This window comes from Melozone crissalis, unplaced genomic scaffold (assembly GCF_028551555.1).
Source record: "Melozone crissalis strain CALT ecotype California unplaced genomic scaffold, PUWL_Pcris_2 ptg000013l_1, whole genome shotgun sequence".
NCBI lineage: Eukaryota > Metazoa > Chordata > Aves > Passeriformes > Passerellidae > Melozone > Melozone crissalis.
This window is the reverse complement of record NW_026535791.1, coordinates 3,540,262-3,555,003: the sequence shown is the minus strand read 5'-3', so window position 1 is coordinate 3,555,003 and position 14,742 is coordinate 3,540,262. Positions and strand designations below refer to the sequence as shown.

Genomic DNA, 14,742 nt, shown 5'->3' with positions numbered 1-14,742 from the left:
ATGTGGTGCTTTGGAGGGAGGTATCCAAGACCTTTCAAGTATCAGTGCTTTCTGTGAATTCCTCTCCTATTTTTTTTTTTTAGGGGGAGAGAGGGAAAAGACGTGGTAGACATTGTTATTGCAGTTGTTTCTGACAAACTTGTATCACTTTTGGTGCTATAAAGTTAATCATGATCAAATACCAACATGGTAAGTGTAGCAAGTGCAAAGAAGGGCTGAAACAAACTTCCGAGGGACCTGAACTCTTGCATCAATAGAAATAAGTGGACAGTGAATCTTCCCTGGAACTAATACCTGTAAAGGTCTGTGCACAGGAAGACAAAGTAATTGGCAAGGCTGGGAAATCGTTTGCAATAAGTTGATTTCATTTGTAATGACAATCACACAGATGCCAGCTTTTATATTGCTCAAATACTCAAATTTCTTTTTTAAGGATGGAGCCCTGATGATTCCAGAAATGGTTCATCCAAGGATCTATTTTCCTGAAAGTTTGACTTGTTCTAGTTTGTGTTAGAAGGAACTGAAGTAGTAGTTGTATTAAAATGCTAATAGAAAAATGAAGGACACTATAGGTGCTATTACATTACTGGACATCTTTTAGTTATGTTATTCCCCCTTGTCTTTTTTATAGCAAACTTTGGCCTGTTCCATTCTAACGGCGTTGTTGAGCGAGTTCTCAAGTTCAAGTAAAACCAGCAACATTGGACTAAGCATGGAGTTCCATGGTAACTGTAAACGTATATTTCAGGTAAACTAGTTCTGTATTGATATATGATACCTCTCTTTCTAAAATTTAAACATGTGGAAGCAAAAATACTTTGTTGTGCCAAGTGCAGTCAGGTACACTGTGTCCCTAAGAGCATTTAATAGGGAAAATACTGCAAATAATCCAGATACTGGCTGCTTCAGGAAAATTGGTAATGTATTTTTTAAAAATTTGTATCAAAAAGGTGCAACCCCTTTGTGCCCATTTTATGAATGTAGAGCTACAGATCTTTATGCCGTTGGGCTCTTTAATTCCTTGGCTACCAATTGCAAACAAAACGAATACTCTGTGGAACAATGATAGTCTTAAATATAGCTTTGGTTTAAAGCCAAGGAGAGCTATGTATGTATTTAAAAATATTATTGCAGATGGTGTAGTCTGGTTGTCTCAGATGTATTGTTTGGCCAGTCAGAAATGTTTATGTGAAGGCATTGCTTTAAACTGACTGTTGTGGAACAACTTACCAACTTTTTTTCATGCCAAAGACCAACTCTTTTCTCCACCACTTATTAAAAACATATTGGTTTTTTATCTTTTAGCGGCCAGTATTTATGTGAGGATTTTTTTCATAGTTTTTGCAAATATAATCAATTAATTTTGATGAAAGGGGGGATTCTCACTGGCAATTTCAGACTATTTCCTATATTTTAATGAAAACAGGGTGAAACTGGAAATTTTTATTCTCTCTGGAAAACTATTTCTTGTTGATCAATATTTCATTAATGACTGAGATACTGAATGTATTGTGTTCGTCCTGACTGTAGGAGGATGATCTGCGACAGATCTTCATGCTTACAATAGAGGTACTTCAGGAATTCAGCAGACGTGAAAACCTCAATGCTCAGATGTCTTCAGTGTTTCAGCGTTATCTTGCACTAGCCAATCAGGTCTTAAGCTGGAACTTCCTTCCTCCAAATTATATCCTTTTCACGTCAGGCCCTTTGTTTCCCTTGACTTGGGTCACATCTTGGGTGAGGAGTAAAGTCTTTGCAAGGAGAGTAAAGCATTGAACTTAGAAGCTTTGTGTTTAGCCATTGATTTATGTTTTCTTCTGTTAGTGCTTTTTGTCTCCACCATGCTCGCTAAGAGATGCTTACCTACAGAAGCTGCTGTTGGTCTTCATTAAAGTCCAAAAGTATTTTGCATAGAAGAGAAAACGCACAGAGCACCCACCTTTTACAGGTTTATGGTCTGTCTGGTTGGTGCAGGGAACAGGAAATGTACAATATGCTGCTTCAGTGTAGAACCATATGGTGAAGAGTCTAAGCCCAGTTCAATTTTTGTGCAGAGATCTGATCTGTCCTACTTTTTCCCCTTAGAGAAGAGGTAGGGACAGGCAAGTGCCCCATCATGCAGGAATATGCATGTTCATGCAGGAGAACCAACTCCCCATAAAAGAACATGGCATATACTAGAAGATGGAATATCTTCAGCCTGAAAAAAGTATTTGGTAGCTGAGGAAAGAAATGTCAACTTCATTTTACACAGGTGCCATTCCTTCCATTTAGATATTTTTGTGGTATCTGCTGTTCATTGGTCTAGAGAAAGGTGGAGTTGGAAAGTAGAGGAGGGAATGGGAATAAGAAAGGCTCTTAGTGAAGGAGAGAAGAAAAAATATATAAAAATGCTCAGTCCAAAAAAATGAGCAAGACAAATATTGTAGAAATACTCAATCACACTCTTTATTCAGTAGAGGTTTTAGACAGCATGTGTAGTAAATCATTATAGCACCTGTTTTAGTAGCCAGACTACCTTTAAGAAGCTCAGCAAACTTTTAAGCTGGTTTATAAACTTTTTTTCTTAAAACTTCTGAAATTGCTACCAAGTTATACATGCCACAGGAATCTTGATGTTGCCCTCAAATCCACTGTGAAGGATTTTATTTGCTTTCCTGGTGTGGCAGTCAGAAGGTGATACCTGTGGATTTTTGCTTTCTTTTAGTCTGTTCATTATGCAGCAGGCAGCAAAAGTAAATTTATTGGAAACTGGATATTCCTTGGTTCACATCTGTAAAGCAGAATGCCAGTTATATTGGCTTTAAGAAAGGTTCCATGGATTAAAAGTAAATATCCCATTTCTATTCATCCCTGAAGTGATTTGGCAGGGGTTCAGAGAGGAATTTAGCCAGTGTGCCTATAAAATGGAGGCTGTAGTCAAATTATTGCACCTTATAAAAGTCTTTGGAAGTGGATTTGGGATTTCAAATAGAAAGGAAATGCTCTTGTATTGTGCAGTGGTGGTTCCCTCTGTATTTAAGTCTGGCTCTGCACAAACTTCTGATGCAGTCCTAAACACAGAATCATAGAACGATAAAGGGTTGGAAGGGATCTTAAATATTATCCATTTCCTACCCCACTGCCATGGGCAGGGACACCTTCCACTAGACCAGGCTGCTCAGAGCACCATCCAACTTGGCCTTGAACACTTCCAGGGCTGGGGTATCCACAGCTTCTCTGGGCAACCTGTTCCAGTGCCTCATCATCCTCACAGGAAGGAATTTCTTCCTAATATCTAACCTGAATTTTCTCTCAGTCTATGCCTATTACTCCTTGTCCTGTCACTGCGGTTCCTGAGAAGGAATCCCTCTCCACCTTCCCTGTAGGCTCCCTTCAGACACTGGAAGGTTGCTCCAAGATCTCCACACAACCTTCTCTTCTGCAGGCTCAACAGCCCCAGCTTTCTCAGCCTGTCTTCAGAGGGCAGGTGCTCCAGTCTCCTGTCAACTGCGTGGCCTCCTCTGCACATACTCCATCAATTCCATTGAGTCCTTCCTATGCTGGGGACACCAGAACTGAAGTCAGTACTCCAGGTGGGGTATCACAGGAAAAGAATATAGGGAGAAATCTCCTCCTTCAACCTTTTGATGCAGCGCAGGATGCAGTTGTCTGAGCACATTGTCGGCCCATGTTGAGTTTTTCATCAACCATCACCCCTGGCTCCTTCTCTGCACTGTTGTTCTTAATCACTTCTAACCCCTTGGTGTGTCTGGGATCTTGGTATCGTTCAAAAGTGAAGGCTGTAGTTCTTCATGAGCTCCTTTGTCCTTGGCTAATGTTTGCACCTTAGTGGAGCCAGGTAGAGATGGACGCATGCAAAATGTGGAGCCTTGGAATTCCAGCTTTCCTTTATACATCTATATAATATCAAGTGATTTAAGTGCTAGTAAATAAATGTTACTAGAAATACCAAAGCAAGCAATACTACTGCTAAGATTAATAATATTTTCTGCTATTTGGCTTACTTTAGGTACTACAGCTCTTAAACAAGTTCTGGCCATTTCTGGATATCGGATGGATCTAAATGCTCTTAATGGATCAATTTCAAATATTTTTGTAATTTCTGATCCACTGATACCATCTTTTTGTTTTCTACTATTGGTTGCTTCATTTTGCTGAAAGAATTACAGCACCAGCTTGGGTCTTCTTTATTTTTAAATATATCAACCTGTGTTCACAGAAGTTGGAACATCCTCAGTCATCTATTAGAAAAATTGGTATTAGCTGCCAAAGATTCAGTAACTCTTGGGATTTACAGTGCCATGTTGATTGTATTGTGGCATAAATCTGTTTTCCTTAAGATGACCTCTTTAACTGTTGATTGTTAGCTCATGGACAGTGAAACTTAGCTGTAGTTTCTAAATAGATAGCACATTACATAAGAATGTAAGAATTGCTGTGTTGATTGATTGGTTAGAGTCCTTTTGGTGTCCTCTTTCCAAATCTTGACAGTACATATGCTGAAACAATGGGTATAAATTTAATACCTGAAGCATGGAGTAAAATGATCCATTGTATTCTCAGGTATATCTTTTTTCCTTTAGTTGGTATTTCCCCTGGCAAGATAGTATTGATTCTCAGCATTTCCTGCAGCATCACAGAAATCTGCGGTATGTTTATGTAATATTTAGCAAGATTATTGTATCTTCAAAAAAGGGAAATAGCATAAATGTGCATCAACTGTAAGGTGGCTCTTGCGAAGTGGCACGTTATTCAAATCCCCAGGTTGTTAGAATTGAATCAAAACATACCACTTCTCAAGAATTCTGTCCTGTTATAGGACAACTTTATAAATGTTGCATTGTTAAATGCAGTTTTGGACAGTGTTGCCACCAATTGTAAGAAAAGTTGTGGTGAGTCTGCATTGTCTGTTGCTACCATGAAAGATATTCTGGAATACCCCCTCATTAGAGCAACAAAGGAAGAAACTCTACCTAATTTCAAGTTGGAACTCAGTATTTTTAAATAATCTTGGGATGTAGTGCCTGCAGTAGGAAGGACAAGGCACAGTGACCTAGGAGGCCTCCCTTCAGTCATGTCCAGTTTCTCCTATTTCATTTTCCAGCAATCATCTATTGTTATTTTTATCTGCCACCTTGAGATATTAGTTTACCTGGTGTTTGTGGAGGCTTCAGAGATAGTATCTTGTGGCATGTTGGCTTCTGCACAGTTTCTTTTTTCAGTACTGCTACAGTATTGTTAAATATTATTTACTTGTATGGAACTAGTTTTAATGGCATCTTTTCTTAAATTAATGTTTCAACTAATTAAGGAAGGACAGATGATCAGTACTGAAAAGTACCACCCTCTCCTTTACAAAAGTGCCTTCAGGAATGTGACTTTTAGTACATTGTGAGTACCCAAAGTCTCCATTTGAGAAGCTGAGTGTTGTTGGACTTTTATACACCTTGGCATGGGCATACACATCCTGTGAAGTCAGGATGTAGTTATAATTTCTATCATTTTATTTCCAGAGATATGTCTCTTGTTGACTTTGGGATTTTTCTGTTCCTGGCAGCCATATTCTAATGGACTTTGGCTGAATGTCCTCAAATGTAAAAGTTCTTGAACAGAAGATAAGAATTGTGTGCAGCTGTCTCCCATCTCCTAATCTGTCTTTAGGAGCTGTCATAAAAGTACTTATCCCTTATTCTTCAATGTATGGATTACAGTACATGAATAAAGAGATACTTGAGCTTTAGTTCTTGTTTTGGATTTAGTGCCTGTACTTGCTTGGAGGCAAGCTGGCAAATGTTCAAGTGATTGTAGTATAGGGGATTTAAAATGCAGGTTATGTAGACTTAGTGGTTTGCACTCTACTAATACCCATCATTGCCGTTCCATTGGAATTGTCGGTGCCATGGCAGTTGTATGAACTGACTGAAGCTTTTGTTCTGATCGGAACATTTTTGTGTTCATTGGCCACACAGTTAATATCTCTGTTCTGAAAATGTCTTTTAAACTTCAAGCCAGAATGAGACACCTGTCTGGGAGGTTCTGTGAACCATATAGTTCTGCAGACTTCCAAGATTTGAGCTCAGTCCAACCCAGATCGGTAGCATCTGTTATGCATTATGGAAGCGCATGAAAACGACACAGAAAACTCAAGGTTGATTTTGAGGAATGGTTCAAGTTGGCATTGCTGCTGGAAAAGCATCCTGCCTTATCACCTCCCATGAACATGATGCTGAGCAGGGAACCACCTGGCTATAAATGTGGTCGGGTTTTGTTAGCAGGTTTTGGCCCCAGGTTTGATTTGTTGCACAGCTGCAGCAATGATTCTACCTGTACCAAGGAGTGACAACATTGATTTCTTCAGCACCATGGCTGCTTTCCATAGGCGTTGTGTTTGTTAGCAGCCTGGAATTATCCTGAATTTACTGCAGCAGTCTGTTCTTACCTGAAAAAATGAAGCATAGGGCACTATCCTGTCTATGTATTGGGATATAGAACAAAATTCAATGTAACTGAATCAGCTATATTTAAGAGAGCTGCATTTTACTTATATCACCTACCACTGCTAGGTGCAAACTGACCTGGCTTTGAAATCCCTGATGGTTAGAAATGATTTCTAGGACACTGTATTTTCTTGTCAGTCCTTTCTAGCAACTTTTTAAGACAACATTGTGCAAACCCAAGAAGATTGGAAGATCCCCTGAATTCTGTCATAATTGCACTAAACGTATATATAGATGTTGAACTTTTTAACAGTCTTTCATCATTTCCTTTTTCCTGAATGAATTCTGTAATCAGTTCACAATATAGAACATCTTAACAACATTAGTATCAGAAGAGGGGAAGAGACCAGGAATGACCCTTTTGGGGAAGGGGAGCTGATATTCTGTTTTCTTGCCCCAGTGGTTTATAAGTTTCCGATTTTGCAGTGATGGCAGCTGATGTGTAGTGGAAAGGTGTGACTCCTGAGCCACATCTGTGTGGCAGCCACATGTGCATGGGTGCTTTATGTGCCAGGTATTATGGAAGTGATCAGCTTGCATATCATAAGCTGCAGCAGAATGTACCAAGAACTGCAGAATCCACATGGGTGGTCATGAGCCTTGGAACTGGCATGGCTCTGGGATCAGCCAGGTTTAAAATTAGCTTGGGTGTTCCTGCACTTCCTACTCCTGTTCCTGCAATCTGAGTCCAGTGTCTCCAACACAAAGTATTGTTTCATCCTCGTGACTGTTTAGAATACTTGTGTTTAATATTTAAGCATATGCTCCTTGTCCTGGTTGCTGGATGTATTTGTGGAGAGTGTAAGGTATGGGAAGGTCTGTGAAGGATTTCTCCATAGGGGGCAGCAAGCCTCTGCAGCAGTTTTAGGCAGTTGCTCCTTAGACTCATCCCATGTGCTTGGCTCACTAGCTAGAGACCCAGAGAAGGTCTTAAAAATTCAGATAAATTCAGATAAAATCAGTATTTAACATAACACTGGAGGGCAGGTACCTCTCCAATGCAGTTTTTTATTTTTAAAATGCAAGTCTATGACTGGCACAAAGTCCAGAAATATTTCAAACAACAAAAGTAAAGTGATTAAAATTACTTTTAAGAAAGATATTCAGACCTTAGCACTCCAGGAGTTTTCCCTCCATTTCTGAGATGTTTCAATTCTGTGCACAAACTTACTTACAAATGGAGCTCTAGTAGAAGAAATCTCAGCTTTGTTTTTTGAGTTCCAACATGCTATTTTGTGGAAGAACAAGCCTTGCCTCTCTCGGGAAAAAGATTGTGGGATTCATTATCAGATACTGGAATTTGTTGAAGCACTGAAGTAAAATATTATAATCCCTCATGACTACCTTAGGATATGAAATATTTTAATATTCATCTTCACCTATCAGTCCCTTCTTGAGACAGAGGCTAGTGAGTGAGAGGAAAACTACACATTTGTTGGGGGTTTTTTTCATGGTTTTCATGTTCCTCCAAGAAGCACATAAAACCTCATACTGTTTTTTTTCTAAATTAGTTTTGAAATTAAAAAAGGACATTCTTGTCAGTAAGCAATTTCAAAATACCATTTTGACTTAGACATTCTAAATGTAAAGGAAAAAAGTCACAGCCTTATTTGCCAGATAAAATTAGTTTTAATTTAGAATATTACTCCTGATAGAGGATGCTTGCATGTGATAATTTCATGCACATATAATTTTTTCTTTTTAATGGGTAGAACCAAAGCATATTTGATCAATTAAACTACATCAGTGTTTCAGATAGAAGTAAAGTAGAAAATTCTGTGGCACTTAGTTTTTCCCCATCTGAAGTAATGCAGATCTGGTTAGTTCAACACACACTGATAATCTTGAAAATTGTGAATCTGCTTTTATTTTGCACTAATGTGAAAACCCCTGATTGTTCTTAATGCAGTATAATGTGCTGACAGCAGTCCTGGACACATACCCCTGGTGAAGGTCCAGTTGGTACTGTACTGTGGGAAAAGTCCCTTTATTTGGAATGTAGTTTTGCACAGTGTTGTTAGGAATTTTGTTTTGTGGCAGAACTCAGAAGACAAGTATAAATAAACTGAAATTGTGCATCCTGCTTTGTGACACAATTTTTCATATTAAACTACTTACTTGCTTTAAATATTCTTTCCCTTAAACAAAACACATCAAAGCTTAAAGGGTATTCTGTTTTTAATGATACCTTTGTAAATTTTATTTCATTCCAGACATAGAAATAGTTTCTTATACACATTTTGTAGTACTGGATTACTTACACTACAAAAGGTAATGCTGTTCATCACCAGTAAGTAAATTATGTACAGCTGAACATGCTGTTACTTACTCTGACGGTTGGGTTAGAAAGGGATCAAAGAGGATAATGTAGGGTTTAAGAAAGACAAATAAAACATTAGTAGTTGCTAAGTTAAAGCAGTTTTACTGCTTGAAATGGATGGTGTCAAAAAGAGAAGTACTTCCAAAAATTTTTAATTAAAACAGTTGTGTGATCAGACTGACAAATAATTGAACCTGTTTGTTTAAATGTTTTTTCTCATGTCTCTGTTTTTTCTGTACTAGAATATTGGCAGAATTTTGTAAATTAAGTTATGCCAAAATACATGGTGAGAGCTTAAATGAGTGCAGCAAAATGGTGTCTTTACAGCGTGCACATTTTTCATGAGCGTCTCTTACAAACGTGTTGAATACGACAATGCCTTGTGCTGACTTGTGCTTTTGTTCTTCTCAGTGTGATTAGAAAATGTAGATTCATGCAGGGCTAACATATCTGGCTATTTAGAAAAATAGGATATAGATTTCAATGAGCTATCTTTAGCTATGGTAAGACCTTTTTAAAAGCTGCCAGGAAAATTTTTTAGAAAATGATTTCCTATTTTGCATAAATTTTAACACCTGTTAATTGCGGTTGCTTTTTTCCCTTCTCGCAGTGTCACATTAGACACCCTGGTTATCAAAGTGATCGTATCGCTATGGTATGTCTCATAATTATGATCAAACTGTTATCTAACATTCCTGGAGCATTCTTTTTTTCAGTACTTAATACCTTTTATTCCTTGGCCTCATGCATGAATTATGCTGTGTATGTGAAGAGGCTTAAAGTTTGTTTCCATTACATTCTTTCTGAATGGATCCTGTTGTATCTAGGATTTTTTTAAAGCCAAGTAGGAATGTTATTGTTGACCTTGACACCAGATAACTGGGCAGACATTATATAGCTATGTTTGAATCCTCACAAAATGTGATGCTAAAGCCAACAGAATCCTGGCGCGAGACCCTCCTGGACAGCAGAGTTATGGAGCTTTTCTTTACAGTAAGTTTCTTTCTTCAACTTTCATAGTCCAGACCACAGGGAAAGCAGCTCCTTCCTGTTCTAAAACTGTGTTGTCGGACTCTTCCTTTTGCATCAGGTAGGATTGATTCTGTTCACTTCAGCTTGCTTATCTAAGCAGACAGAAGTATTGTCTTTTTCCTAGGGTACTGAATTTGTATTTTGCCTATTAATTGCTTTAAATTGGTGACCACTACCACTAGAAAAAAGTTTAAAGTCATCTCAACTTTTATACCTTTAATTCTTCTGGACATGTACTCATTAGACAAAAGCAAGCACGATGAGCACTAGTAGAGTAGTGAATGTTTCAGATAAGGTGTAACGGCTCTCAGAAAATATCAAACGGGCAGTGTGTGGTTGCTGATGTTAAAGCATTTGCTCAACAGAACGGCTAAAAAGAAGTAATGTGATTGCAGTTTTCTAGCTACTTTAAGCATACAGAATTCTGCATCTCTTTCCTCAGCACGACGGAAATCCACAAAGGTTGAAGTAGAGGAAGTTAGAAGGAATAAGGAAGAGGTGGTGTTGGGAAAGGGGAATGTAGTACTCAATTTCTGTAATGTAAAAGCCCCACAATGTTAAAAAGGGATAGAATTGTGTTGTTTTGTTTTTACAATTGTTGGGAGAAGTTTGTAATCATCGCTCAGCTAAGACTTACTGCAGCAGCAATATATATTGGCTTATAAATTCATTTGCTATGCAATTTGACTTAGGTTACGTCTCTTGGGATCTGAGAATTCAGCATTCTCAGGCTTTTTTTTCACTTTTGCAAAGCAGAGAAATGTGCTCAAAACTTGGGCAAAGTTGTTATAAGACAATGTAAATGTAAGTCTCCAGTTCTGCTTGACAGTATGTGTTTGGATACACGTCCTTACTTGATAGAATTTTCGATAAACCTTAATTTTTATTTTATTTTTTTGTTATGACAAGTTTATCCAGCAGTTTTGAAAAGGTGAAAAAAAATCACTGGCAGAACTCTCAGCAGCTACACACAATCTGAACAGCTGTCTAGACTATCCAGACAGTTGCTACTGTCAGCTGTGAACCTCCACATGCAAATAACTTTTTGGCTTGCATGTTAACCCTTCTTCTATGTTTAATAGTATGAAGTTGTCAGAGTTGCATATGTTTCCTTGATTGGTTTGCAATTACTTATTTGTGATTAAAAAAAAAAAAAGATAATATGCAGATTTGCTTTAATACATTTGCATTTTGCTTAATAGTAACAAAGGCTTGCCTGTATTTTATTATTTTTGAATGAATGCTAGCCAGGGCAGTATGCTGTCAGTTCTGGTTTTAGATTCCTGATTTGCAGTGGTTGAGGCTTGCAATAGTAGTTTGGTGTTTGAGGTAATGTAAGTAAATTGTAGTAATTTTTATTCATTTATCCGATCTGAGAAATTTTAATAACCTTGCAAAAGTTGGCAGGATTGCTCTGTTAGAGCGAGAGCCTTCATTTCTAATCTCAGCCTCGTGTGGGGCATATATTAGGAGGGATATTTCTGTTGCAGGGTTTATTTCTCCTGCTAGTTTGATCTTTCAGGGATTAACTGTGCAGCTAATCCAACTAGTTATCAGTTGGGTGAACTTGCAAATATAACACCACAGAAAAGTGCTTAGTGTTTTAACTGTACTTTTTGAAATAATATTGCTGAAATAATTTAAATTTCACTTTTGTGTGAAAAAGCTACTTCATATTCTTTTGTTTATTTATTCAATGCCTTCTGTGAAAAAATAGGCATGAGGCTAAAAAAATTCTTTAAATCCCTACTTGACTGATTAAAATAAGTATATGAGAATATGTTTACTGAAGTAGTTAAGATTCAAATCTAGAAAGTCTCAACAGTAGAAATAATGACATAACAGTTTGCACAAATGCAGGAAGATTACTGTTGACCTTGTATAATATAAGGGTGTTGCCAAGGAAGTGATGCATTCATTTTTGTACATGTCTTCAGTGTTTACTTCTGCTAAAGAAGCATCTATATAATCTTGATTGAACTTGTTGACTAACTTTAGCAAGACTCTATAGCCTAGGCATAGTTAGCATAATAGAGATGACTGTCATTATTGCTGTTTTTAGAAGGAGCAGCATGTCTGACTGGCTGGCATCTGTTTCACTCTTTAAGACATAACATTCAATAGACAGTTCAATTTTCAACATGTAGGTGAGCCTTAACTAAATGTTAGTTTCAGTGCTAGAGATTGTGTGAGCAAAGTCACGATCTTGACGTTTGCCATGGTTTAGGGAGTTGCAGAAACTCTTGTATTTCAGACTGAGTGGAAGTTATAGTAAGCTTTTTTTGGTGTGTGCTCTTTTGGATTGAGAGCCATGTGACTGTTGTAAGAACACCCTGTTTTCATGTATTATTAACTACCTCACTTCCTGAAAGGTACATCGAAAAATCAGAGAAGATACAGATATGGCCCAAGATTCATTACAGTGCCTGGCACAGCTGGCGTCTTTGCACGGGCCAGTCTTTCCCGATGAAGGTTCTCAAGTTGATTACCTGGCACACTTCATTGAGGGATTACTGAATACTATCAATGGGTATGTATGCCTGCTCTCTAAATTTAGATGTCATCTTTTAATCTTTAGTTTGGACTGTAGCATATCTGTGTGGAGAAGTGGTATGGCTTGCTTATTTCTGGATGTAATTTGTGCTTACTGTTGGATTGCTTAAATTGAGAAAGGGCAGATTAAAGTAGGTGGTGCTTATTATGAAATAGATTTATTGAAAATGTATCAACAAAACCAATTCCCTTTTATAATTTTCTTAATGGCAAAAAACTGCTATTTCTATCTATAGAATTGAAATAGAAGACTCTGAAGCAGTGGGAATTTCCAGTATTATCAGCAATCTGATAACTGTATTTCCTCGCAATATTTTAACGGCCATTCCAAATGAACTTTTCTCTTCATTTGTTAACTGCCTCGCACACCTCACCTGTTCTTTTGGAAGAAGTGCTGCCTTGGAAGAAGTGGTAAGTAGCTGCTCTCAAAAAAGTGGGTAGCCTTTTTCACTTCTATTTGTGATAAGCATAAGTGACATGAGAATTTGGCTATTTTGTTAATAACTGTTGTCAATTCAGTGGTTTTGTCCTAGATATTTCTGCAATCACATACAAGAGGATTTTCTTTTTATTTCACACAATGTAATGAACATAAATACACACTGTATGCATCTTTCCAACTTCATTTTGATTTAAAGTGCATCTTATTTTTTTAAGTGAATGGATTAATTTAAAATATTAAAGTCTGAAAGTATTGCTGACTTGCTGTTTTAGATAACAAACAAGCTGCAGTTCTGAAAGTTTAAAATGACTACATGAACATATGGACAGACTGAAACTTAAGTGCTGCCTAGAGTTCTGAGTAAGGAGTTTGATTTAAGTGAGTGTAGCCGTTAAGATCTGTTGTTAACATCAAACATCTTAAGCTGTTGAGATCATACCTTCATTGCTGACACAATTCAAATGGTGTTTGTGCATACAAATCTAGCACAGGAATTAAAAGGATTTTTTTCTTTGAAACTTTGGTTGCAACATTAAAGAGCAGTTGGAATCACCCAAGTGTTCTGCTCCTAAAAGTTGCATTAAAAATAAAAACTACCAAGGCCACATAGTTTAAGGAAAATAACGTAAGAATTAAAGTAAATAATCTTGCACTTCAACTATATTTATGTGCAGTGGCTATAGATTTAAAATGAGACTATCAAGATACTAAAAGATTTCCCCACTATCATGAGAAAGGATGATTTTCTTTGTTTTGACAGTTTGGTGTAGCGACAGAATGAGTTTGAAAATAGTTATAGAAGTATTTGGTTACAAAGTTGATGGATGTGGTTCTTTACCAGAGAGTGCAGGTGTATTAATTAGCATTCATTGCAGAGCATTAGATCGTGTCTTTGCTGCAAAGTTAAAATTCATTATATTTGGCCCAGTGCTCACTTAAACTTTTCATTTTTTCATTTCTTAATCAGAAAATCAGTGTTTAAATTTAAAATCTAAAATAAAGCTCCTTTGCAAACTTCACTGGTCAAAATTTGTGTGCTTTTGAGATTTTCTAGTAGAATATTGAATACTCATTCCAGTGTTCACCAGTACATTTAGAAATGCTCCTGAAGCCTTTATAAGATCCATCAAAACCATAGACAGCTATCCTTTAAATTCAAAGGAACTAAAGGGATGTTGTTTCTTCAGTTAGCACCTTGTTACTTGAGAAATGGAATATACAATCATGTTTAATGAAAATAGTGCTCAACAAGATGCCATTTAAAACAATCTCTCAGCAACAGCTTACACTAGATTGTACCACTGTCTGGTGCAATAATACCATGTGCTGTCCCTATTGAAGTACTACTTTGCATCCCTGAAAACAATCTTTTGGCTTAGGAATGTCCTGGCCATGGCTAATGTGTTCCCCAAGTTTCTTTCAGAATGCATGCAGTGATGCTTTCCGTGAGCTCATGTGCTGTTAGTGAAGAGTATGAACAGGATGTTGGATAAAAAGTCCAATAAAAATGTCATCAAAGGCTTGTTTTTCTCAAAATCAATATTAATGTACTGTTCTTGTTTCATTATACTTTTTCAAATATCATGTGGTAGCAGAGATCATTCTGAATTTGCTCCCCTCTGCTGTACTTCCAGCTCTTTGCAGCTTGTTGTTGCTGAACAAACTTTTAAGGTGTTTCTACTTAAAGGGTCAGCAAACTAGGAAGGAAGAAGTAACAAATTTCTTTTTATTTCACAGATAGGAAATTAAGAGGAATTAAGCATCTTTGCTTTACATTTACTGGGTTTGTCTTGCTTCTCTTGAAGATCTGAGTTTTGATCCATCAGAATGATTCAGCTCCCAGTCTACAGCATGGCACTTTGCCTGTATGACATCTTTAGTAGCCCTGCAGTAGC

General features: G+C 37.3%; 1 protein-coding gene across 1 annotated transcript in view; it reads left to right on the top strand.

Annotated features, from left to right (window-relative positions):
* XPO4 (exportin 4) overlaps positions 1 to 14,742 on the top strand; it is a 78,495-nt gene that overhangs the window by 36,109 nt on the left and 27,644 nt on the right. The window contains exons 5-9 of the mRNA XM_054272287.1: positions 632 to 748; positions 1,531 to 1,684; positions 9,701 to 9,813; positions 12,225 to 12,382; positions 12,642 to 12,816. Coding sequence (XP_054128262.1) covers positions 632 to 748; positions 1,531 to 1,684; positions 9,701 to 9,813; positions 12,225 to 12,382; positions 12,642 to 12,816 — 717 coding nt within the window. The remainder of the gene's footprint in view (positions 1 to 631; positions 749 to 1,530; positions 1,685 to 9,700; positions 9,814 to 12,224; positions 12,383 to 12,641; positions 12,817 to 14,742) is intronic.